The 25070-nt window shown below is 46.9% G+C and overlaps 1 protein-coding gene across 5 annotated transcripts in view; it reads left to right on the top strand.

The window, feature by feature from the left end:
* Positions 1-25070, top strand: part of LOC126526910 (stromal membrane-associated protein 1) — a 173212-nt gene that overhangs the window by 121701 nt on the left and 26441 nt on the right. Inside the window, exons 8-12 of one of the 5 annotated variants that reach the window (XR_008611587.1) lie at positions 7806-7882; positions 17109-17210; positions 17294-17430; positions 20645-20776; positions 22881-22986. Coding sequence is in view for 3 of the 5 variants with exons in the window: in XM_055068415.2 (XP_054924390.1) it covers positions 7806-7882; positions 17109-17210; positions 17294-17425 (311 nt within the window). In the remaining 2 variants the exon portion in view is untranslated. The remainder of the gene's footprint in view (positions 1-7805; positions 7883-17108; positions 17211-17293; positions 17431-20644; positions 20777-22880; positions 22987-25070) is intronic. The other 4 variants (XR_008611586.1, XM_055068417.1, XM_055068416.1 and 1 more) reach the window with 4 other exon arrangements.

The raw sequence follows: 25070 nt of genomic DNA, 5'->3' as shown, positions 1-25070 counted from the left end.
AGACAGCTCTGTGGCTACCGTTTGACACAATCCTTCCAGCAGTTCTCGATACAACATCAGAATATGCCCGAGATGCCATATCTAGAGCGACCGAGGCATGGGAGATTGCACACCTGCATTTGACCACTTCCCAAGAAAAGCAACAACACATATGTGATGCTCACCACTGTGCTGCCCACTTTAACCCTGGTGACATCATGCTTCTTTGGAAACCAGCACGGCGAGTTGGTCTTTATGAGAAGCTGATTTCACCCTACTCAGGCCTATACAGTGTCGACCTATGAGTTACAACCTCTCGATACCTCCACACGCGATCCTCCTCTGATATCGTTCACGTTGCTCGACTGAAGTGATATCACTCAAACCTACCAAGCGCCGGGACGGCGCCTTCACCGCCGGGGGTCATGCTACAAGGCGCTGCAAGAGCGAACGATGATGAGAGGACTGACGAAGACAACGATGCCAATAGTAGTGTGCACGGGCTCCATCTTGTATGCCTGTCTTCTGCCCATTGTATATAACTTGTAAACATATTGTCAAGCGTCTTTTCTCCCCATAACAATATCTACATGGAGAGTCGAGAATGTTATGTCTCATCAGTCTAGCATGACTGAATTGAAGCACACTGAGGAGCGGGAAAAAGTCCGCTTAAACCCCCTCTGTCCTTCCTAGATCCCTAAGCCAGGGAAACCTGCCTTCCCACCTTCATCCAGTCGCAGTGTCCAAAATCGTCAAAGGACCCGCGTTGAGGGCGAAAGTTCACACAATCACTCCCGCACCTTTGTTCACTGAACACACAGAAAGGAGGGGAGGTTCATAGACAGGGATTGTCACGCTTAACTCAAGCTGGCCCATCTTTGTTCCTGGGATGACCGAGCAGTTAGCTGGCACGTCTGTCAAATGACCGTGGCGGTTACCGGAGTCTGTGAGGAAACATGTAGAACACCCTTTTCCAGGAGTTTCTTGCTCCCATCATCCGTGATGGCAACATTGAACCAACAAACAACACTCTATCCACCAAACATGTCTCGCCTTGCTGTCGCTGCAGGTCTGTCCTAGGGGGGAGGAATTCGTGAATCGCTTCACGAAGTGATTCGTCGCAGTGTTGCAGGAAAGGCTAGAAGATCACTACCCCCGCTGGCCAATCGTAACACTGCCTCTCCTTCCTCCAGCTATATTTTGGCACAGCATAGAGGGAGAACATGGGCATGGCTCAGTCAGCGACGAACTCGATGTGGCAGACACTTCCCGACAGCATGAGGTGTTTCATTATGGCCTTCACACTTGCTTAAATGGCACAGTCAATCGATCTTTGCACTTGTTGCAGAATGGCTTGTTCGAGTTGCCTTATCTGCTGCTCAAGCATGGCTTCGAAGTCAGTGTGTTCCTTGCGGGATTGGTTGTGCCTCCTGGCACTCTAGTTTTTATATTCGTAGTACTTCACATGGGCACACACTACAGAAGCAGAAAATCATTTGGCGTAGTTGTTACTATGTGCCGTGCATTTGTAATCTGACCCACTTTGTCGAATGTGATCTTGCCATTCTCTGATGGAACAGCACGTTGTAATGTTGGCCCCATATAAAAGGCTCGTCATAAGGCCGTTCACGCATGGCGAACATTGCCCTCACTCCCAGAAGGCTGAGTTTGTGATTTCTTTAACATATTGTTACGCGAACGAAGGATTAAGAAGTGGAGACTATTTGCAAAGTATGTTTGCAAAGGATAACTGCAGCGCTGCCCAGTTCGGCCGACAGCTCAAGAGCCAGATATGGTTTGTCGTCTTCGTCGGGGCGCCTGCGTGCATCATCCACAAGAAGCGCTCAACATGCATGTATCATTACCCCCGGCGGCAGAAGCATCGTCCCGGGGCGTCTAAAGATCGGTTACAACTGGACAGTAATATGGTTTTTGAGGCGTGCGACATGCACATCACTGGAATTCGGGGCAGATAAAGCACTGGTACTGACTGGGGTGATTTCGTACGTAACTGGAGTCACGGCATGCAGCACTCGATATGGGCCTGTGTACCAAGACAGGACTTTTTCTGACAGGCCAACATGATGAGTCGGAGACCACAGGAGTACCAGAGATCCAGGTGAAAAGTGGACGTCTTTGTGTTGGCGATGGTACAAACACCGTTGCTTCTCTTGGGAGGTCAGGAGGCGAGCACGGGCAATTTTGCTTGCTTGGGCTGCCCTGGTGATGGCGTCAAGTGCATACTCACTGGTGGTCTCTGCTGTGGCGGATGGAAGGGATGCGTCCAGTGGCAATGTGGCTTCTTGGCCGAACAACAGAAAGAACGGGGAATAACAAGCAGTGTTGTGACGCGAAGAATTATCTGCAAAAGTGACATAGGGTAGGGCAAGGTCCCAATCAGTATGGGCGGACAAGACATAATTTGCAAGTATGTCTATTAGGGCATGATTCAGACGCTCCACGAGACCATTAGTCTGTGGATTGTAAGACATAGCTTGTGCTTGGTTAAGCAGGACTGCAGGGTGTCGGCGATGACTTTAGAAAGAAATGACCGACCACGGTCTGTGAGCAGTTGGTGTGGAGCACCATGCTGCAGAATAATGTCGTGTAAAAGAAAATCTGCAACATCTGTGGCGCAGCTTGTTGGAAGCGCTCTGGGAATGGCGTAGCATGTGGTATAATCTGTTGCCACAGCGACCCACTTGTTGCCAGACGTGGATAGAGGGAAAGGGCCAAGTCCAAGCCAATGCGAAAGAATGGCTCCAAAGAAATGTTGAGTGGTTGAAGGCACCCGGCAGGGAGCGTCAATGGTGTTTTTCGGCGTTGGTATTTTTCACATGCCACAAGTATTTCCGGACAGAGTGAGCAAGGCCTGGCCAAACAAAGCGTCGGCGAATCTGGTCGTAGGTGCGAGAGACACCAAGGTGGCCTGCCGTTAGTAAATCGTGAAGTTCTTCGAGAACAGCTAACCAGAGGTGCTTAGGAATAACAAGGAGTAGGGCAGGACCGTCTAGGCGTACATTGTGGTGGTATAATACACCATCCCGGAGATACAAACATATGAAGGGACGAATCAGAAGACGATTTCAAGCCATCAATGATGGCTCGCAAAGTGGCACATGGCGTTGGTCGGAAACGGAGAAAACGCAAGCGTTGGTATCAGGGTCAGGGTCGGCGGGTGGTTCGTCCGCTGGATAGCGGGATGAACAGTCTGCGTCTTGATGTAATCGGCCCGACTTATACACTACTGCATAGGAATATTGTTGGAGCCACAGAGCCCAGCGACCAAGCCGGCCAGTAGGATCCTTGAGTGAAAAGGACCTCGAATACACAGACGTCCAGGAGGTGCAGCAGTGGCGAGCGACGGGGCCAATACGGAGGCAATGGAAGCAAATGGGCTTGTCATCCGGAGTTCTCCACTCGGTAGAGTTGCAGTATTTGGGAGGGGAATACAGATCGCTATGAGGCGTAGATGTTGGCACCGGTCGGGCATCAGGTCGGGAGACTGAGCAGGCAGCGGGGAAATCTAGGTTTGCAAATTCTTGCCGCGCAAGTGCCTGAATGAGAGAGATCGCTGGGGCTGGTTGGTCAACGGTTGGGTCAAGTAGGCTTGGATGGAACGTGCAGGACCTGTAGCCTCGAGCTCGCAGCAAACAATACGTGTGACGTGCTCCTTTAAGGGTGGTGAAGCGGTAAGGTTGACGCAAGATGACGTCGCAGCCATGTTAGGGAGCCGGTAGAACTGTGGAATAATGCGGCAGCTTTTGGCGAGCTCGAAGCGGCGGCATTCCTTAACAATGACATAGATGGTAGGCATATTGTTGAAGACCAACAAGTTAAATGCGTCGTCCGCAATCCCTTTGAGTACATGGCCAACTTTGTCAACCTCGGCTATCTTCTCGTCGATGATCCGGCAAAGAGCGAGCACGTCTTCTATGTACGAGACATACAATTTAGTAGAAAACTGAACTCGGGTAGCAAGCTCTTTTCTAGCAGCCAGCTGCCGACTGGTGGGATTTCCAAAGAGGTTGCTGAGCTTCTCCTTGAAAGCATCCTAGCTAGAGATCTCGTCCTCATGTGTCCGGAACCAGACACGAGGAGTTCCGTTCAAGTAAAATAGGACATTGGCTAGCGTAATGGTAGGGTCCCAGCAGTTGTTTCAGCTAACATGCTCATACAGGCTGAGCCAGTCCTCAACATCAACATTATCTTGGCCAAAGAATATTCCAGGATCACGGAGATTGGTAACCGTAACATACATTGTTGTTGGGGTTGCAGGAGTAGAAGGAAACAAGGTGTCGACACTGGGAGCCATGGTGCCAAGCAGGACGGTGCAGCCGCTGCGGATCTCCGTGGCGAGGACGGGGAATGGTACCCTCCACCATAATGTTACGCGAACGAAGGATTAAGAACTGGAGACTATTTACAAAGTATATTTGCTGAGGATAACTGCAACGCTGGCCAGTTCAGCCAACAGCTCAAGAGCCAAAGAGCGTTCGTCGTCTTCGTCGGTGCGCCTGCGTGCATTCTCCACAACAAACATGCAGTATGCATGTATCAATAATTTTGCTGGCAATCATGGTTGCAAACGTAGCGGCCCATTCGGCATTGCATACTATTGAGCGGCACCTATTAGCAGTGTCTCAGTTACTTCAATTTGTTTCGGGCATTCGCGATCAGTGGCTAAATGCAGTTTTCTGCAATTTCTGCACTTTGGCATTGCATTCAGCCATGACATGTTGTCTTTGTGCTGCTTGTGTCTGCATGTGTTGCATCATGGTCTGTTGGCATTAGGGGGTTGCTCCTTACAATGTCCTGTGTGGTGGCATGTGTCACAAACCATGACTTCTGTGTGGTATGGGAGCACCCTGATATTGAAAGATTGTAGCCCGATGCACTGTGGTGGGCTAGTGCCATCAAACGTTGTGAGCACAGTCCCGTTGTCACCCATTGGCACCCAATCTCGCACTTTTGGCAATGTAAGCTTTCCATGAGCTCGTCTGAGGTTAAGCAACCAGCTTTATTACTCCCCGAATTTGGCCTTTCTTTGCTGCTTCACATTGTTACAGAAATAACGTCTATTTACAAATTATTACTATGTACAAGGTTACAGCAGCCACAAGCAGCTGTAACCGTAACAGGGTAGACAAATGCAAGGCTCTCGCATGCCTCTGGCTACTTTGTTGCCGTTGTCTTTGTCCGCCTGACAGTAGTAGCCCATTCACTGTCTCGTGGCACTACCCCCCCTCCCCCCCTCTTGGACGAGTGCTGACCCAGACATGTACCACTTAAGTCTCATAATGTGCACGATAGAGGGTGGTGGTGCAGACGCCACTGGCTCGACAACTAGTTTGATTTCGTATGTGACATCGGTGACTAGGCATAGCACCCTGTAAGAACTGTTATAGCGGGACAATAGCTTTTCGGAGAGACCAATATGGCAGAACAGAGGCTATAGTAGCACGAGGGCACCTGGGGAGTAACAAATGTCTCTGGCGGCTGTCATACAGGGTTTTTAGGGAAGCCTGAGACACACACTACCTTGGCCGGTAGTATAAACTGATGTCTTAATTTTATCTTTCACCACGAGGGACAGCCACTGTCCTATCTGTAGCACAAATGAGGACCATGGTACAAGGCAAGTTCAACTCGAACCCCGCATCAGGCCGGCGCTGCACTGCATGTGAAACGACGAGACCACACCACATGCTCGCAGGCTGGATGCCACAAATAGTATATCTTCCCGCAGAGCAGTGGGAAGGCGTCCTTCAAATTGGCACCTCCAAGGTTTACTGCGCACTGATCCGACAGGCACAGGTCATCGCCAAAGGCGTCATAGGAGCCCGGACTCTGGGCGCCTACCCAATTTTTTTTTATTTGTCAATAAATGATGTTTTCATCATCGGCATCATAACAGTGCACTTTGCAATTGTCAGCAGTTGATTTTGAAGCATCATATGCTGCAGCTTCACTTCGAAGCTGGTTAGGCCTAAAGGCACCTTCAGCACTTGCTCTGCAATCTAGCTAATAAGGAGAATACACATCTTGCTGACCATTGTAGTAGCTATCCCACTTGTGAACCATGTTTCCTTAACATGAAAATCCTAGGCAAGAGAAGCTTAAAACCGCTTGTGGAACGTTAGAGGCATTTTTTTTATCTGAAAAGCAGGTCAAGAGTGTGTAAGCGAAACATTGATTGCACTGTACATTGCAGAAATGAAATTCCTTTTGTGCCTGGTTTAATCACTTCCTGTTTGACGAATTCCATTTTTTCTTGTAACGGTGCATCTGCACAGCTTGCAAATTTATATGCCTGTGGGTCTGGCTTCAATAAAATCAGTTGTTAGTTTGCGCCTGTGTTTGTCTTCCTTTCTGTTGTGCCGTGCCGTTGCGCGCTATATCAAGATGGTTCTCACATTTATATGGTTTAGATATATAATCACCATCAGCATGCATGGGTATTTAGCCTAGTCGGTAAGACACTTGGTTTCTGAGCGTGGTGTCGTAGGGTTGAAAATCACCACTGGCAACGTTTCTCCTTTTCATTTTATTTTGGTTTTACATTAATTTCTTTGTAGTAATTTGTCTTATGTGACGCACGGGCGGGCAGATGGACACGTTTCCACCTTGGGTAGGCACGGAAGTGCTTATGCACATAAAAAGTGCCTCTAAGAGTAATATGCACAAGTTAGTTCAATACAAAAGTAGCATGATTTACAGGCTTTCGGAACATGCAGCACATGTTGCACTATGTAAATCACTTGACTGTTAGCGCTCAATTTGCACACAATTTGCAATGAGTAAATGAGCATAGCCAACTTTTGATGAACATTTGAAAATACTGCTGGAACTTTAAGCCTGATGGCACAAATACCAGTTGGTGTTGGGTGATACGTGAACCCCCTGCTATGTTGAAAGCAGTTCGCTCTTCCCTTCATCAGCATAACCACTGTGTTCATGTGAGCCATTGCCAAGAACTGGAGCCTTGTTGAGAATGGGCATGGTCAATAGGACAGCTTGGTAGGCTACCTTAAAGACCAGCATATAGGTCGAGAAGGAATATAGGTTGCGACCCCTTACCTTGAAGTGAAAAAGAGAAAAACAAATTGCCTGAACGCATTAATTTTCACAACAGCGCTGCAGATTCATGGCGAATCAATTGCAGGTCACCGGTAGCGGGTGCGCCTGAAGCTCCCTCACAGAGTTCACAAGTGCGCTCTCAAGCTGTGGATGTATTCACTGCACAAGATCCAAGAAATGTGTTACATGGGTTTGATGCCAACAGTTTTCTTTTCTTTTCCTGCCAATATCGCATGTTCTTTTCAGAAACGTCAGAATGGCACCGAGTGGCCATGCTGCTGTTTGCTTTAGCAAAGTCTACAACCTTTATTTTGAATGTCGCTGAAAACTGTCTGTGTGTCACTACTCGTCACTCACTAGAGAAAAAACGAACAAATCCCACATGAGGTCAGTCGGAAGAGCGCACACAAGAAAACAAGGCAACAAGATCACATTTGTATATTGAAATGGCTTTGGTTATGTATTTGCCAACATGTGCACCCTAGCTTGCCAGAGGACAACTTTCATTCTGGTAAAGACTGCCAGATAAGACGAGGGGTGACTTTAGCCTGATTTCTTCAAGAAAATATCTTGGCTTATATTTTGGCTTATGTGGTACTTATGTGGTACTTACGCGGCTTACGTGGCCCCATAAGCAGGACATCCACAAACTGCTGTAGTGGCCTCTCATTTCAAGTTATGAACAGGAGGCAAAGAGGAAACATGAATGTGTCCCTGATTGCCACAACACTCCTTGTGCATTTCAGGTGGCGGTTACACAACTCCAAGCGTGTTTCTCCAAGGGCTTGCATCGATGCCTGGAGGCAGTATGCATCTTCCTCAGGTATTGTAATTCATTGAAGTAGCACATAACTTACAGATTCAGGTTAGTGCATAGTCCCCAGATGCTTCGGTGTTCACGAACTTTTTTTGTCCACTTCATGTCGGCCTAATAGCAAAAGAGGTCAGTCTTTTTATAGCGAACATTGTTTAGGCTTTGCTTTGTTGTGCCAATGTTTTAACCACACATCTGTAGTAATTAAAACCAAGTGAGACAAAATAATTTTCACTAGGTATGATTTGCATAATGACAAATGGAAAATTCTGTAATTCCCTATTTATCCAAATCTATTGTGTTCTTTTTTTTCAGAGAAAATGGACCCAAAAATTGCTTGCACATTGCCTGTACTATCACTTTCAAGAGATTTTGTGTGTCAGTGTAATTGGTCCCAGCATTCCTCGCACTGTGCCGAGCTCTAGAACTAGAGCTTTAAATATTATCTCTAAACGTGACTGCTTGAGAATACTGCCCCTGTGTGCTTGTTATCCGTGGCCAGCGAAGAGCAAATGATGACTACAACACGCCACTTTCATCACAAAAGCCTTTGTTTATGATTGCGAACTTGGGGGGGGCATTGGCGGCATGTTACATTCAGATGCAATTTTATTTTATCATAATAAGCCCTCGAAAATTGGGTGTGTGTTAGAATAGAGTAAATACGGTAATCACCACTATGGTTCTTCACCAATTTTCACACTTCATTACTTCAACTCTTTTCCTACAGTAGATAAAATTGCCATTCTTTGTAGGTTACACTGGACTTTTCTTCGTGAAAAAAAAAAAGAAAGAAAACACTCTAGAACTGGTACAATGCAACATACAAAGGAAGAAACAAGCCGGGCCAGCCACCTCGGCTTGTTTCTTTTTTTGTATGTTGCGCTGTACCAGTTCTATAATGCAATACCAACTCGCCCAATCCTCAACCCTAGTGAGAAAAAAAACACACTATTTCACTTGTAGTTGTATGTAATACATGAAAGCAAAGCAGAATACTTCCACTTTTAAGGCAAAAACCTTCATTAATGAGATTAGTCATAAAAAATATAAATTGAAAAACACAACATTGTAAAATAAAGTTAAACAACACTTGTAATGATAAGCTTGTATCTAAAAAGAAAGAAAGGCTAAAGAATTTCTGGAATATTATTTATTTACATAATACTGCAGACCTCAGGTGGTCCAAGCAGGACCACATGAGGTCTGCTACAATATACAATGTACAAATATCAATATACAAAATGTTTCACTGTTTAATAACCACCATCTGCAAAGAAATTAAACTTTCCCTGAAAACTATTTGGGCTCAAAAATTTTGACCCTTAAGTTGGTTGGGCAGGCCATGCAGCAAAGCAGTTCCTTGATGTTATTTTTTATTTAAGAATACTGCAGAGTCTTTTGACTCCAAGCAGGAATAGACACAAATAGAAATACATCAGAAATTTACAACAGCAATAAAAACCAAATACAATAAATCAAGACATGAAACCGTGCATATAACACAATGCAGTAGGTGCAAATGGAAATACTTCAGAAATCCAGAACAACAGCAATAAAAGAAACTAAATACAATAAATCAAGACATAAAACACTGCATATAACACAATGCAGCTGGCACAAATAGAAATACATCAGAAATCCACAAGAGCAATAAAAAGCAAATACAATAAATCAAGACACGAAACGCTGCATATAACATAATGTATGTACCCTTTACCCATGCATTTTCAAGTTTGTAAGAAACCCTTCGACACTTGTACTGTCTACAATATGTTTCGGTAATTTATTCCAGGCGCGTATGGTTTTCGGGAAAAATGAATATTTAAAAGTATCATTTCGAGCATTGTATTCCTGTAACATTTTTCCATTATCAAAGCGCGAGCTTGTGCGCAGAGTATGAGGAGTAATGAAATTGGAATTGTTGATTTGTATTATGTTGTTACACATTAAAGACAAGTATATTAATCTGCATTCGGTACGTCTAGCTTTAAGTGTATCGATACCAAGATAAGCAATCATTTCTGTCACGCTGTCAGTGCGCTTATATCGGTTGCAAATGAATCTAGCCGCGGTTCTCTGAACTCTCTCTAATTTGGCGACGTTTTTTTCTGTATAAGGGTCCCATATACACGAAGCATACTCAAGACATGACCGGACCAACGCTTTGTATGCTGCTAATTTTACGTTCATAGGGGCTTTTGAAAGCTTTCGTTCGAATGAACCAGAGAGATTTAAAAGCTTTAGTGCAGACTGTATCAATATGAAGGTCCCAACTGAGATTTTCTGTAATAGTGATCCCGAGATACTTAACAGCAGGTGATTCCTTAAGCACAATACCATCTACAGAATAAGAATATCGTAAAACGGTTTTGTTCCTGCATACACGGAGGACTAAGCACTTGTCAGCGTTTAAGAACATGTCCCATTTCTTGCACCAGCCTGAAACTTCTGCGAGTGTCTTATTAAGCGTAGTTTGGTCGTGTACAGATTTAACAGAGGTATAAAGAACGCAGTCGTCTGCGAAAAGCTTTATCTTGATACCACTGTGTATGACTTTCACAATGTCGTTAACATAAATGAGGAATAAGGTCGGTCCCAGAACTGACCCTTGCAGTACCCCTGATGTCACCTGTAAAGTCTCCGAGCAGTACTTGTCAACTTGGACATACTGATACCTATTTTGTAGATAATCCCTAATGAATTCAATAAGCCTGTTATTTAATCCGATGGCGTAGAGTTTCTGTAATAATTTATTATGGGGCACTTTATCAAATGCTTTCGCATAGTCTAAAAATATAGCATCGATCTGTTCTTTATTATTAATCGCGAGGGCAAAATCATGACACGTGCCAAGCAGCTGCGTCACCGTCGACAAACCGCGCCTAAACCTGTGCTGGGCATCTGATAACAGTTTGTAATCCTCGAGAAATACGGTCAGGTGTCGGCAGATTATATGCTCTAATATTTTGCAGCTTGTTGAGGTCAGGGAAATCGGGCAGTAATTTGATGCGCACAAGCGATCAGTTGACATGAATATGGGAATGATACGAGCTCCTCTCCAGTCTGACGGAAGAGAACACTGAGCTAGGGACGCATTATAAATGACAAACATCGTCATCATCGTCAGCCTGGTTACGCCCACTACAAGGCAAAGGCCTCTCCCATACTTCTCCAACTACCCCGGTCATGTACTAATTGTGGCCATGATGTCCCTGCAAACTTCTTAATCTCATCCGCCCACCTAACTTTCTGCCGCCCTCTGCTACGCTTCCCTTCCCTTGGAATCAATTCCGTAACTCTTAATGACCATCGGTTATCATCCCTCCTCATTACGTGTCCTGCCCATGCCCATTTCTATTTCTTGATTTCAACTAAGATATCATTAATGTGCGTTTGTTCCCTCACCCTATCTGCTCTTTTCTTATCCCTTAACGTTACACCTATCATTCTTCTTTCCATAGCTCGTTGCGTCGTCCTCAATTTAAGTAGAACCCTTTTCGTAAGCCTCCAGGTTTCTGCCCCGTACGTGAGTACTGGTAAGACACAGCTGTTATAAACTTTTCTCTTGAGGGATAATGGCAACCTGCTGTTCATGATTTGAGAATGCCTGCCAAACGCACCCCAGCCCATTCTTATTCTTCTGATTATTTGTCTCATGATCCGGATCCGCAGTCACTACCTGTCCTAAGTAGATGTATTCCCTTACCACTTCCAGTGCCTCACTACCTATCGTAAACTGCTGTTCTCTTCCGAGACTGTTAAACATTACTTTAGTTTTCTGCACATTAATTTTTAGACCCACCCTTCCGCTTTGCCTCTCCAGGTCAGTGAGCATGCATTGCAGTTGGTCCCCTGAGTTACTAAGCAAGGCAATATCATCAGCGAATCGCAAGTTACTAAGGTATTCTCCTTAACTCTTATCCCCAATTCTCCCCAATCCAGGTCTCTGAATACCTCCTGTAAACACGTGTTTACAGGAAATGACAAACAAGTAGTGCGAAATCCATTCTGCGTAACGGTGCAAAAAAACTGTAGGAATGTTATCAGGGCCGCCGGCCTTTTTGGCATCAAGGTTAAGAAGCAAGTTAAGAATACCTTCTCGACTCACGATGACGTCGGGCATAGAAGAAAGAAACCCTTCTGGCTCGGCAACAAGATCAGTATCTTTACGGGCGTATATGGATTGAAAGTATCCATTAAATTCATCGGCTATTGCTTTTGCATCCGAGACTGGTGAGCCGTTGATCATTAATGATATACTACTGGATTTGTTGCTCCCTATATACCTCCAAAATTTCCCCAGTGCTTCTTGAGAAAATTGCCTAAGGTGACAGTGAAGAAATTGTCCTTAGCTTTTTTAACCTCAGTTTTCAGTGCTCCACTTAGCGCGTTAATAGCGGAGTCTCGAGGCCTTCCTGAGCGTCTCAATCTCTTAAGCTTTCTTTTCATGTGAATTATATGTCTCGTAACCCAGGGGTTCTGTTTTTTCTTCTTAACCTTGTCGGGAACAAACATGGCAATGCAATGAAGACAAATCTGTTTGAATTTGCCCCACAAAACATTCACATTGTCTTCAACATTGAAACCGTCCAGATTCAATTCCAAGTAGTCTAATATACTCTCATCTTCCGCCCTGTTGAGGTCTTTTACAACAATCTCAGTATTGCTTTTGTCAGAACACTTTTAAAAGGAAAAGGTGGCAAATATCAACTCGTGATCAGACAGCCCATGCATGACATCAAGAGAATCGCATGTAATAGTAGAGCTTAAGAACAATAAATCAAGAATATGTTCTGCACTAGCAGTGATTCTAGTAGGGGCAGTGACACTTTGAGCTAGACCACATGAAAATGCAATGTTCATAAGAATTTCGGAGTGCCTAGGATTCATGCGCATTGTCGTCATGGTTGACCAATCAATATACAGTAAATTAAAATCACCGGCCAAGACAAATCTTACGTTTTCACCTTGGAAACGCTGTACATAATTGTGGAGTTGCTCAAGAAATCCAGGATCGGCCGTCGGAGGACGGTATAAAACACCAATAACAATAGAATTGCCATAAAAATCAATTTTACAGAAGAGGCTTTCGTGTTCTGGAATAGCCGGCAAAGTTGTCATGTTTATGCTCTCCTTAACTACAATAGCAACTCCACCCCCTCGGGATTGTCTGTCACGCATAAATATTTTGTATGACGGCAGAACGATTTCATTATCGAACACTCCAGCATGTAACCAGGTCTCTGTCAGCAACGTAATGTGGGGGTCGAGGTCATAAAGGAGCGCTTCAAATTCGGATATTTTATTCACGATGCTTTGCACATTAAGAGATAGCAACTGCAAATGACAAGTTTTATTTTCCTGTCACTTTGATGCCCCATTTGCAGCCCTTCGCCGGGTGATCTTTCAATCATTGCTGGGTTCAGCCTGACTTCCATTGTCCTGTGTTGTGCCGCCGCTCAAATCTGTGGCGGACCTCACAAGCCTGCGTCTTTCATTCTTATCCTCATCCCACACGTACATCACCTTGTTGAAAACTAGCTTATCGTATTTCAGATACACTTTATCTTCAGGCATGCGACAGTCTTTAACAGACAACCATAGCTGCTTCCTTATTTTCTGGATTCTGAGTGAATAGTCCTCCGATAGCGAATACTCAGTGTTCTTTAGTTTCTTTGCATTTTTCAGAAGCTGCATTTTTTCGTTGAACTCAATAAAGTGCATTACAACTGGGCACGTTCGATTTGTTTGCTTTCTGCCCAAGCGGTGTATGCGCTCAGGGCTACTTACTTTTATTCCCAATTTCCTTTAAAATATTTCTGCCAAAACAGCATCCCTGAGCGAATCCTCTGTCTCGGTTTCTAACTCCTCGACTCCATATATAATCAAGTTATTGCGTCGGTGTCTGTTTTCAAGGTCATCAATTTTTTTCAGGAGGAAATCAGTTTGGCCAGTTAAGTGTGAAACAAGACGTTCACACTCTTCTACCCTAAGTATGGTCTCTGGCAATGACAGCAATTTCTGCTCAATTGAAGCCAGCCTTTTATTAGTTTCAACAACGTGACATTCTAAGCTTTCCCGGATAGACTTAAGTTCATTTGAAGATGCCTTTTGATTATCTAGAATCACTGCCAGTTGCTCAGGAACCGTAGGGCCAGGGTTCATTTCTATGTCCCCACTTAAAAGAACAATAAAGCACAAAGAGTCAAAACAGCCTGCGACACATTCGCACAACACCCCTGGGTAAGGGACCGCAACCAGCCCATTTTGGGCTGGTTGCGGTCCCTTGGAATCGCTCTTAAAGTCGTGACTACTCGATTTCCTACTAACCTGCGCGAAAAAGACGAGCCAGGTTAGCCGCGTCTGCATCCTTTGCTTGGTCCCTTGCCCACTGAAGAAAACTTGAGGTGCGGTGTCGGTCAGATCGGTTGATGATGATGTTGCTCCGATGTTTCTATGCAGAATATGAAAAGGTAGGAAATTCGAGGCAATTCTTTCAGTCCACAAGATATCAAAGTTGTCAAGCGGCACAACTTCCACGTGCGAGTGGAGCCTGCGAATGGTCGTGGTCTTGCCGATTTCGCATTCCTGAAGGGGCACCATTTCGTTGCATGCAGCAAAAACCTGCGCGAAAAAGACGAGCCAGGTTAGCCGCGTCTGCATCCTTTGCTTGGTCCCTTGCCCACTGAAGAAAACTAGAGGGGCGGTTCCGGTCAGATCGGTTGATGACGATGTTGCTCCGATGTTTCTATGCAGAATATGAAAAGGTAGGAAATTCGAGGCAATTCTTTTAGTCCGCAAGATATCAAAGTTGTCAAGCGGCACAACTTCCACTTGCGAGTGGAGCCTGCGAATGGTCGTGGTCTTGCCGATGTCGCATTCCTGAAGGGGCACCGGTTCGTTGCATGCAGCAAAAACCTGCGCGAGAAAGACGAGCCAGGTTAGCCGCGTCTGCATCCTTTGCTTGGTCCCTTGCCCTATGTGAAACATAGGGGAACTTTGCGAGTCTTCTGGTATACGTGAGGTGGCGCAGTGTGTCCGTGAGCGGCGTCAAAGGTATAAAGTGGCGTATGAAACCATTGTTAGCAGACTGACCATTTCCAATGGGCACGGTAGGGAAACAGTTATTGTATTTACTCGAATCTAACGCTCACTTTATTTCTGATAAAACGTGTCCAAAAATTGTGTGTACATTAGAATAGAGTACAACCCTAAATCTGCATTACCATATTGCCATCGGCGTTGCAAAATGGCCGCCATGTACGCGCTTCAAGCCTAGCTGCCATAGCTTTCTCCATGTGCTGCAGTAGGGGTGCTTAGGCAGTGCTTCCTTTCGCTTAGATCAGTGCACCGTCCGTATTCCAGTTTTCTGCATTTACTCTATCAGCATGGAAGTACCGACTGCAAAGACATGGCGAGTTCATCACGATGCCGCAATTAAAAGGAAAGCGATCACGTGTGCAAAGACGTATGGAAATCGGGCCGCATCACGGGCGTTCGGAGTTCCCGAAACTTGCGTGCGGGACTGGCGCAAACAGGAGGTGTTCTACACCAGTGGCTGCTATGTACAACGCGGCTGCGCAGCCCTTATCTTGAAAGTGATCTGCAATGGAGACAAAAGTGCGCATCTAGGCACACCGCGCTGTGTTCTCATCGCTTAGTTCACGTTGAAGCAAGAGGCCACACAAAGGTGAATTCCCTCGCTCCTGCTACTGCACTTCCTCGCTCCAGCGTTTTGATAAAGAGTTTCTGCGGTCATTGGGTGAGACGTGTTTATGTTTGCTAGTGCTTCTACTTGTGCTACTACTACTGCTTGTGCTACTACTGTCTACTAATCTGCTATAGTAATCTATGCTTCGCTTTTCGGGCGAAACTGCAACTTTTTTTATATATTGCAACTTTAGTGCAGTGGGAGTAAATCTTTGCTTTTCCAAATGAAAGTTGTATTTCTGTATGAAAGAATGAGGTGTGTGGTATTATAAAGGACTTCTCTTTATTTAGGTCATAACAAACAGGTGCACATTACAATCAAGGACACATTAGAATCGAGTAAACACGCTAACGAGCATTTGTGCAGTTTCTGAATAGACTGATCTTGCCACAAGTTGCGCTACACCACCGCTGCCATGGTGCACGCCAGTAGTTGTAACACTCCGGCTGTGTTGCCGCACAGGGAGCGTTTACGAAATGTGAAATTCAAGCCTTTTGGTCATATGCAATGTTTTTTTCATCGATGCATTCTGACAGTATATTTATTTATTTATTTATTTATTTATTTATTTATTTACCCACAAGACTAATGGCATTGCAGAGGGGAGTGGGGGAAAAATACAATAGTAAAGAGAACAACATAGTGAGTTTAATAACAAACAGGCATGTACTTAAACAATGGTGGTTAGTGCCTCGCGAGAACGTTGGTTATCAATGATTGATGCGATGTCAGCAGGAAGGTGGTTCCACTCAATTGCTGTGCGTGGAAGAAAAGATTCGGAAAATGTTTTCATTTTACAAGATGGAATACCTATCTTATGGCACTGATGTACATGTCAGATTTAAACATCAGCCACTAATTATTTATATGAGTCGATGGATCAAACACCAACTGTAAAAAGCTATGGAACTTATGAGCCAGGTGTGTAACCACATCAGGGTCATCTGCTATGTAAAAATTTACTGTGGTGTGCGTACACTTGACTCAACCCTGTTACGGTGCTGCCGAGCTGCACATGTCCCCGGACTCATGGTTTTGTTGACCTATTTCTATAAACTTTTCTTTCTTTGCTCACTTAAAAATGCAGCTTTAAGTAGAAGTGCTGTAAACAACAGGAAAGTTTAGTCATTTACAGCCTGGACATCTCATTGATACGCATAAAGCCAGCTCCGCTAGTATTATCAGTTACTTCAGTCAATATAGAGACCATATCAGGTATACCGATGGATGGACACTGAGCTAAAAAAGTCTATCGGTGTGCCAAATCGGATTTTACCTGTACCAAAAGGTCAAATGTTTGTTCCACCACTGTACTTGTTTTTTGGTAAAATTTTATGTATCCCCTCATCTGATGCTTTTTGACGGAAACAAGAGAAATAGACGGCAGTACTCAAGTGGGAGAAACAGACATGCTGCTGATCTCAAAAGTAATTCCAGAACTGCTGTGACAACACAGGCAAAGGGCACTATTTTTGCAGAAGGTGCGGTTTCTACTGTAGCTTTGTTTTTCACTGTTTGCAGCAGCACATGCCAGTGAGCAGCAGCAGGGAGACTGGAGAGGCGCAGCCGTTCCCCAGCAACCCCTTCTTGAGCCCAGTGACACGGCCAGGCAACTTGCCCCAGGTGTGTGTGCCTTGCCTGTTCGCAGCAGTGACTCTCTGACTGGTCTGAGAGTGACTCTCTGTCTGTGTGTGCAACTTCAACAGCAGATGGCTGGCCTGCAGCTCAATGCCAGCAATGCTGCTGCTTGGGGAGGGCACCCAGCTGTGGGACGTGTGCCGTGGTCCAGCAACCCAGCTCATCAGGGACACACACTGTCCACTAACCTGTGGCAGTGAGGACGGTCAGTCTCTTCCATCTCCACGAGATAACATTGTGCGCCCAGTGGCCTGTGCGCAACTGTTGCATTCACTTATGGAACGAAGTGTTGCTATACAGTTGTCACAGATTTAAATAAAAATATGGCACTAGGTTACGTGGATTTCGATATGCACAGCAGAGAATGTTGTAAATTAAATTTTACTTTCCAATGCCAATAGAACAAATGCTGCTTTAGCTGAATAGTAAGCAATTCCTTATCAGAGATTCGTTAGTGGATAAAAATGGCTGCTGACAGGTCCTACTGTCGATACATCTGCTCTGTGCTGTCAGGCTCTTTGTTCACTGACCGTTGATCAATTTGTCTCCATCTTCCTGTGGCCACATTCTTACGCCAAAATCAAGACCTTTTTTATGTGTTGCTTAACGAATTTTTCTTGCATATTCACAAAGTAACAAAGGGGAAAAAAATTGTTGCTCAGATCTTTGCAGATCTTTGCAAAACAATAAAAACAATAACCAATTCGGTCATGTCATCACTCAGGTGGTCAAAATTTATGTGGAGCCTTCTGCGACAGCCTCTTTCGTAGACCCAGCATTGCTTTGAAACAACAAACCTCACGAATCAATCAACCAAGAGTCTGGTAAGACAGAACCAATTGCTATCAACCAAATTTTTTCATTTATGGAGATTCTTTTGCAGGCAACTGTGGGCTTCACAGCACTTGCTTTATATTATCATTTAAAACCACCATTGTAACAGGACCTCTTCAAATCAAAAAAAGGAGGGCAACAGGCAACTGGCTCTTGCAAATCTTACAACTCCATTTTATATAAAGTGGTATACAGTCGACTTGCATTAATTCAACCCTGATGGGACCATCAAAATTGATCTAATTATCCGGCGGGTCTAATTAAACAAGTTGCATAAAAAGTGTCAAAACACACCGCCAATTCATTTGGCAGTATCTGTGAGAATCTGGCATGCCACCTAATGAAATACCCACTGACTTTCTAGGTGTCTAAAGGAAACTATGGTAGAAATTACATTTAAGCTTCTGAACAAAGTAGAAATATAATGCGCACTCGATTTTGTGGGGATTCAGGCTAATGTGCCCGGACCTGGCTAGCTAAGGTCTAAGGAGACACGTAGCTCGTCCCCACTCCGCAGCGCACGCAAAGGGGCGCCGCGGCGGGTTCGCTGACTCACCGGCAAGGCATAGAGACGACTCCAGCTGCGGTGCCAATGAATGGGGGTTTATCCCCTGTTAGGTACAAAATGCGTGTACAATACAGAAATACGGCACTAGAGTGGCAGTCGCAGACTGCAGGTGAAAAGCTCCCGGGAAGTCTGCTCCGCCACACTGGCTCTTCCGAACAGGTTCGGCACACAGAAAGGTGGTCGCCTTGCTCAGAGGGTCGCAGGACCAAGTGGGTCCGCACGTCCGACAGCCAGGAGCACCGAAAGTCAATCTGTCAGGCGAAGGCACCCGCGTAGCTCCAATGCTGAAGGAGAGAGAAGCCGAAGAGAGGGCAGGAGGGGCCCGCTCCTCAGGCACTGTTCCTAAGCGCGACACACGGCATAACATAAGCCGCGCGCACAAGCAGCAGGCTCCGCATCACGCCGGCGCCAACGGCCGCGGGGAATGTACGCTATCCAAAATAAGGCTGGAACTGTGTGTCCCTAGCGATCGCGCGGGCGAATGGCCCAAGTCGCGCGTGAACAGGAGATAGGGGTCCAAAAGGGGTCCCCCCCCCTCCTGAAGACTCGGGCCATCCCATAAGGGAGCCGACCGGAATCAGTGGCGAAGCTGACGTCTGACCTGTTTTATTTCCTCAAGCGAAAATATTGAAGTCGAGACTCGCCAGTCGTGCCAGTGCCTCCAGCTTGCGGCGAAAGGACAGAGCTGTGGAGGGGCGCCAGTGCCGTAGCTTGCTGAACAGTTGCCATGATGGTCGCCGCAAATGCAGGGTCCGAGGCGAGAGTGCCAACAACGGAACGCAACAGGGCAGTGTTGACGTCCGGGCCCGTGTTCTTCAGCACCTGTGTGGCTGGATCCGTCCTGGGCTTCCTGGTGGCTGGCTCTGTCCTCTTCACGTGAAGCTTGTGCACCCCGCTAGAGTCATGGGACCGGCACAGCCACAGCACACCGCAGACGCCGCAGTACACTGCCGAAGGGTCAGGGGCCATGACTGCTCCACCAGAGGCCTCGACCATGGCTAATACCGTGCGGCCGTGGAAGATGCGTGGGATCTCATGCCCGTTCATGTCGTTCTCCACCTTTCTCTGTTCTTTCCAGTGTTTCGTTGACACGAAGCAAAGTGGCACTGTGGAGCCAGATTGGAAGGCCCACGTAGTGACATGGCAGCATGAAGGCAAACGGGAAGGATCTGGAGGTGGCAGAAGCGCTAGATTGAACCACGTGTCGTGCTGTGGTCTCAGGAGCGAGTGTAACCGTAGTGGCTTCCTGGACGGCTTTCGACTGGAGGTGCCCGCGGCGGCGGTGACGGCTCCCATGAGACCTGGACAAGTCGGTTGACGTCCTCGAGGCGCGTTGGAACGGGATCATTGTAGGCGTCTGTCTAGCACCAGTTCGATAATATGTATTAACACATCAAGCAACTAAGCTCGCACTCCGATGATAATAACACACCAACAGCAAATTTCACAGTCCGACAACAATGTTCATACACAGAACACGAAGCTCACACTGCGTCCGTCATCTTGCCAAATCACGCATCGCTCTGGCACATTCACCTGTGCAGGTGGCTGCCAGAGGGAAGGAGGAGGCTCACAGAAAGGGGCATATTGGGCTTGTTGTAGCCTCATGCGCCCCTCCGGCCAGCGATGAAACGCTAACCGTGCCTTTCATGTCATTCGAGCGCCACTGGAGGATAGAGTTCCCCGGGCACAAGCAGTAAGGCAACGGCTAGGTCCACTTTCGCAGCTCACACCAGCGGGCTCGCGGTTCACTTTGATTTACCACGGCCCTCGGAAGAAGCTGCGCATTAAGAAAAGGCATCTTATTCGGCTAATGAGTGCCTTTTTCCACTTTAGCACGTGTATTCACGCTACAGTCACACCTCTCCGCTTGCCAGCTCGGCAGGGAATGAGGTCCCTCTGCCTACCAGTGAGAAGCGGTGACTAAGAGCGTTTTCGCAAGTTATATCGGCGAGTGTGCAAATTGAGATCCGCCGTCCTACTCTGTTGCGCTTACTGTGTCTCTTCCTCTTCCCAGTTGCTGCTTCTGGCGATGAAAGGTTTGAGATCATCAACGTTCACTGGACCGCCGCGGCTTGCCCCCCGCTGCCAGTTCACAGAACGCGATCCATAGGGTTTGGCGGCTCTCTCCCGAAGTTGAGGAAAGCGGGTGTGTACCTAGTCTAACTGTTCACCGATGTGCACAAAGAGAAACCTATCTCGCGGAGACAGGCGTCCCAGTCCCTGTGTTGCCGGGCAAAGGCCGTGAGCAAGGGCTTCACATTTCGGTTCATCCGCTTGGTGGGATTGGCCTGAGGGTGATAAGTTGTTGTCTTGCGGTGCTTTATGCCAAAGGCTGCACAGACATCGACGAACACCTTGGCCGTGAAATAGGATGCGTTGTCAGTAATCAGCCCCACCGAAAAGCCAAAGCGGGTGAATACCTCGAGCAGCTTGTCCCATATGACGCGTGCCGTTAGCTTCTGAAGGGGAAAAAGTTCCACCCACTTCATGAAATGATCTGTGATGGCCAGCAGGAATGTGTGACCTTGCCGGCATCTTGGGAAAGGTCCCACAACATCACAGGCTGCGATTTGCCAGAGTAGCTGGCTCTCGATCGGCTGCATGAGGCCAGGGGGTTTGCCAGCATGGGGCTTCACACTTTGACACGCGCGGCATGAGCGAGAATAATGAAGTACATCCCGCTTCATGCCTGGCCAGGTCGTAGAGCGGCACAACTTAAGGGGGTATGGTAGGGTAAACCCCCTGAAAAATCGAATTTGCAATTTTGGCACAGAAAAATCAGCTGCACTATGAGGAACAAACCTGCGGAAGCACAACCTCGAGCGCCCGCTTAAAGCGGTTCAAATGTCACGCCGAAGTGTGCCGCGCGCCCTGGCCTTTAAAAATGGCGGGCGGAGGCCGGTTTGTTTATCGTTGTCATTTGCGGTTTTCTTCATTATGGTGTCGTTTCTTTTTTTGATTGTATGTGTATGTGTGGTAAGTAAATGACTTGTACTAAAAAAATAATATTATTTAAACGAAAATGAGAGAGCCACCCAATCGTAGCAGTTGCCACGAAGGAATCCCATACGGGTTCATCGAAAGAAAACCATCGCAGCTGATGAAATATTCGTCCTGGTCCGGGGCTCGAACCCGGGACCATCGCCATTCTGGGGCAGCCGCTCTACCATCTGAGCTAACCAGGCGGCTAGCAGATGGCAGGGCGAAGTGGAATTTGTTAACAACTCGAAGCAAGAATTGGACGTAATAGTCCTTTGTAGAGAATAACTATTACGTCGAACTCATGCTTTTGCTTATGTGGTCATGGTCACCACTGTTTCGAGTTTCAAACGTGTTATTTGCCCAGAAGATGGCACGATAGTCTAGCAAATGGAGCAGAAAGAGAACTTTAAAGGTAATCGGTCTTCTGAGCAAATGTATTCATGGACGAACACAAAACACCAATGAGTCGCTCAACCAACTCATCTGGTGCCGCTGCCCTAAGAAAACTTTGTCAGTTCTTATACATTAAAGACAGCAACTAACAATGCTGTAGCCTACTACAATGATGATAATTCTGCACGAAAAGCTGTTCTGGAGGCCCTTGGAATTGTTCCATGTCGGTTTTGTAATACTGCCCTCGTCAGGATGGACAAAAAGCTTGTTGACAGGGCAGAATTCTATGACTCTGCCGAGAGCGAGGAAGGACGACAGACAAAAAAGAACACTAACAAGAGTTTTGGAGACACCTGCAACAAAGTCAGCTATGAAATGTATTCTCCTGGGGCATTTTGAGCATCTACAAGCAGTATTCGAACATAAGACATAATTTTTCTCAAATTACAGTTTTTATGAATTTTTCAAATTCAATGTACCTTTCACAGAAAGTATTCATCCGATTGCAGTGAAACTTTGTACACAGGTACTACAACCAGCCGTAAATGTTCTGAATAAAAGAATCTCTGATGATATTGTTACGTAGGAAGGCGCAGACGAAAAGCTATATACAAGTATATTTACAAAGGAATACGCCGCACTTGGCCAAGAGGCAGCACCCTGCGCTAGCCTCCAATCGTCGTCGTCTTCTCACTGCTCGCCTCTTCGTCATTGCAAATACTGTTTCGTATCACTACCCCTAGCGGCAAAAGCGCCGTCCCGGAGCGACTCGGAAGCAGTGTAGTAGGCCTTGAGCCTACTGACGTGCACGACATCTCTAGATGCCAGAGTAGAGGACGAGGTTGAACTCACAGGAGCAATTTCGTACGTCACAGGCATCACCTGGCGCAGCACGTGGCAGGGCCCTGTGTATCATGGAAGGAGCTTTTCGGAAAGTCCGACGTGGCGACCACAGGAGCACGAGTGCACCAGGCGAAAACTGTACGTCACGGTGGCGGGCGTTGTACTGACGCTGCTACGTGGTTTGCGAGTCCGTCAGTCGAGCACGGGCAAACTGGCGTGCATGGTCGGCGAGGGCGAGGGCGATGGCGTCGCGCGCATACTCAGTTAAGATCACAGCAGGAGGAAGTGCAGTGTCAAGGGGCAAAGTCAATTCGCGATCGTACAGGTGATAAAATGGAGAAAATCCAGCAGTGTCGTGCCAGGAAGAATTATAGGCAAATGTGACGTAAGGAAGGGCAATGTTCCAGTCGTGGTGGTCCTTGGAAACGTACTTGGACAGCATATCGGTAAAAGTAAGGTTTAATCGCTCTGTCAGGCCATTGGTTTGAGGATGGTATGAGGTAGTCAGCTTGTGTTTAGTGGAGCAGGAATGCACAATGTCGGCGATAACTTTTTAGAGGAAGTTATGACCACGGTCAGTAAGCAGCTGTCGCGGGGCGCCATGAAGCAAGATAATGTCACGCAAGAGAGTCAGTGGTGCAACTGGTAGGGAGAGCCCGCGTGATAGCGTATCAGGTGGCGTAATCAGTCACAACAGGTACCCATTTGTTCCCAGAGGATGACGTGAGAAAGGGACCGAGGAAGTCTAATCCAACACGAAAGAACGGTTCCACAGGGACGGTGATCGGCTGGAGATAACCGGCAGGTAGCACCTGAGGTGTTTTCCGACGCTGGCAGGGATCACAAGCAGCAACATAGCGTCGGACAGAGCGAGCGAGACCAGGCCAATAGAAGCAGCGGCGGACGCGGTCGTACGTGCGGCTTACCCCAAGATGTCCTGCAGTGGGTGTGTTATGCATGCCAAAGAGCAATCTATCGTAGACGTTTTGGCACGACATGAAGATCAGATCCGTCAGGGAGGAAGTTCCTTTGGTACAGAATGCCGCCTTGGAGGACATATGGGCGAATGGATGCGTCGGTAGGTGTAGAGCGCAGACGCTCGATGAGTGCTCGCAGCGATAGGTCTCGGTACTACTCATCGGCGATGTTAGCGAAGGCAGACACAGAGAAAATGCCGTTGGCGGTACTACTGTCGGCGGCGTCAGGCTCGTCTACCGGGTAGCGAGACAGGCAGTCAGTGTCCTTGTGTAGTCGGCCAAATTTGTAGGTGACAGAGAACGAATATTCTTGGAGACGTAAGGCCCAGTGACCAAGTCTTCCTGTAGGATCTTTCAGTGAGCATAACCAGCAAAGTGCGTGGTGGTCTGTGACAACGGAAAAGGGTCGGCCATATAAGTATGGGCGGAACTTCGCAACCGCCCAAACTAGGGCCAGACACTCACACTCAGTAATGGAATAGTTGTGCTCCGAGAGTGAGAGGGGCCTGTTGGCGTAAGCGATAACACGGTCGTTGCCACGCTGGCGTTGTGCCGGTACTGCGCCAATTCCGTGACCGCTGGCATCAGTACGGACTCCGGTAGGCGCATAAGGATCGAAATGGGCCAGAACGGGAGGCGTTGTGAGAAGGTCGATTAGATGCGAGAATGCAGAGGCCTCATTATCGCCACACTGGAAAGGGGCGTTTTTTTTTTTCTTTTTTTTTTTTTTCAGAAGCTCGGTTAGTGGTCGTGCTTTGGCCGCGAAATTTTTCACGAAACGGCAGAAGTACAAACAAAGCCCAATGAAGGTGTGCCCATCCTTGACACACTTCGGAACAGGGAAGTGTGTAACAGCATGGATCTTGTCTGGGTCCGGTTGCACTCCGTTCGCGTCAACGAGATGTCCAAGGACGGTAATCTGGCGACGGCCGAATTGGCACTTCGATGCATTGAGTTGCAGACCGACTCGACAAAAAACGTCCAGGACTGCCGAGAGGCGTTCGAGGTGCATAGCGAACGTTGGGGAGAATACTATAACGTCGTTCAAGTAGCACAGGCACGTGGACCATCTGAAACCGTGAAGAAGGGAGTCCATCATGCGTTCAAAAGTGGCAGGAGCGTTACATAGACCAAACGGCATCACTTTGAATTGATAAAGACCGTCTGGTGTTACAAAAGCAGTCTTAGCAGTCTTCTCGCAGTCGAGATCGTCCATGGCAATCTGCCAGTAGCCGGAGCGAAGGT

This window comes from Dermacentor andersoni, chromosome 9 (genome assembly GCF_023375885.2).
Source record: "Dermacentor andersoni chromosome 9, qqDerAnde1_hic_scaffold, whole genome shotgun sequence".
Classification (NCBI taxonomy): Eukaryota; Metazoa; Arthropoda; class Arachnida; order Ixodida; family Ixodidae; genus Dermacentor; species Dermacentor andersoni.
This window is presented reverse-complemented; position numbering and strand designations above follow the sequence as displayed.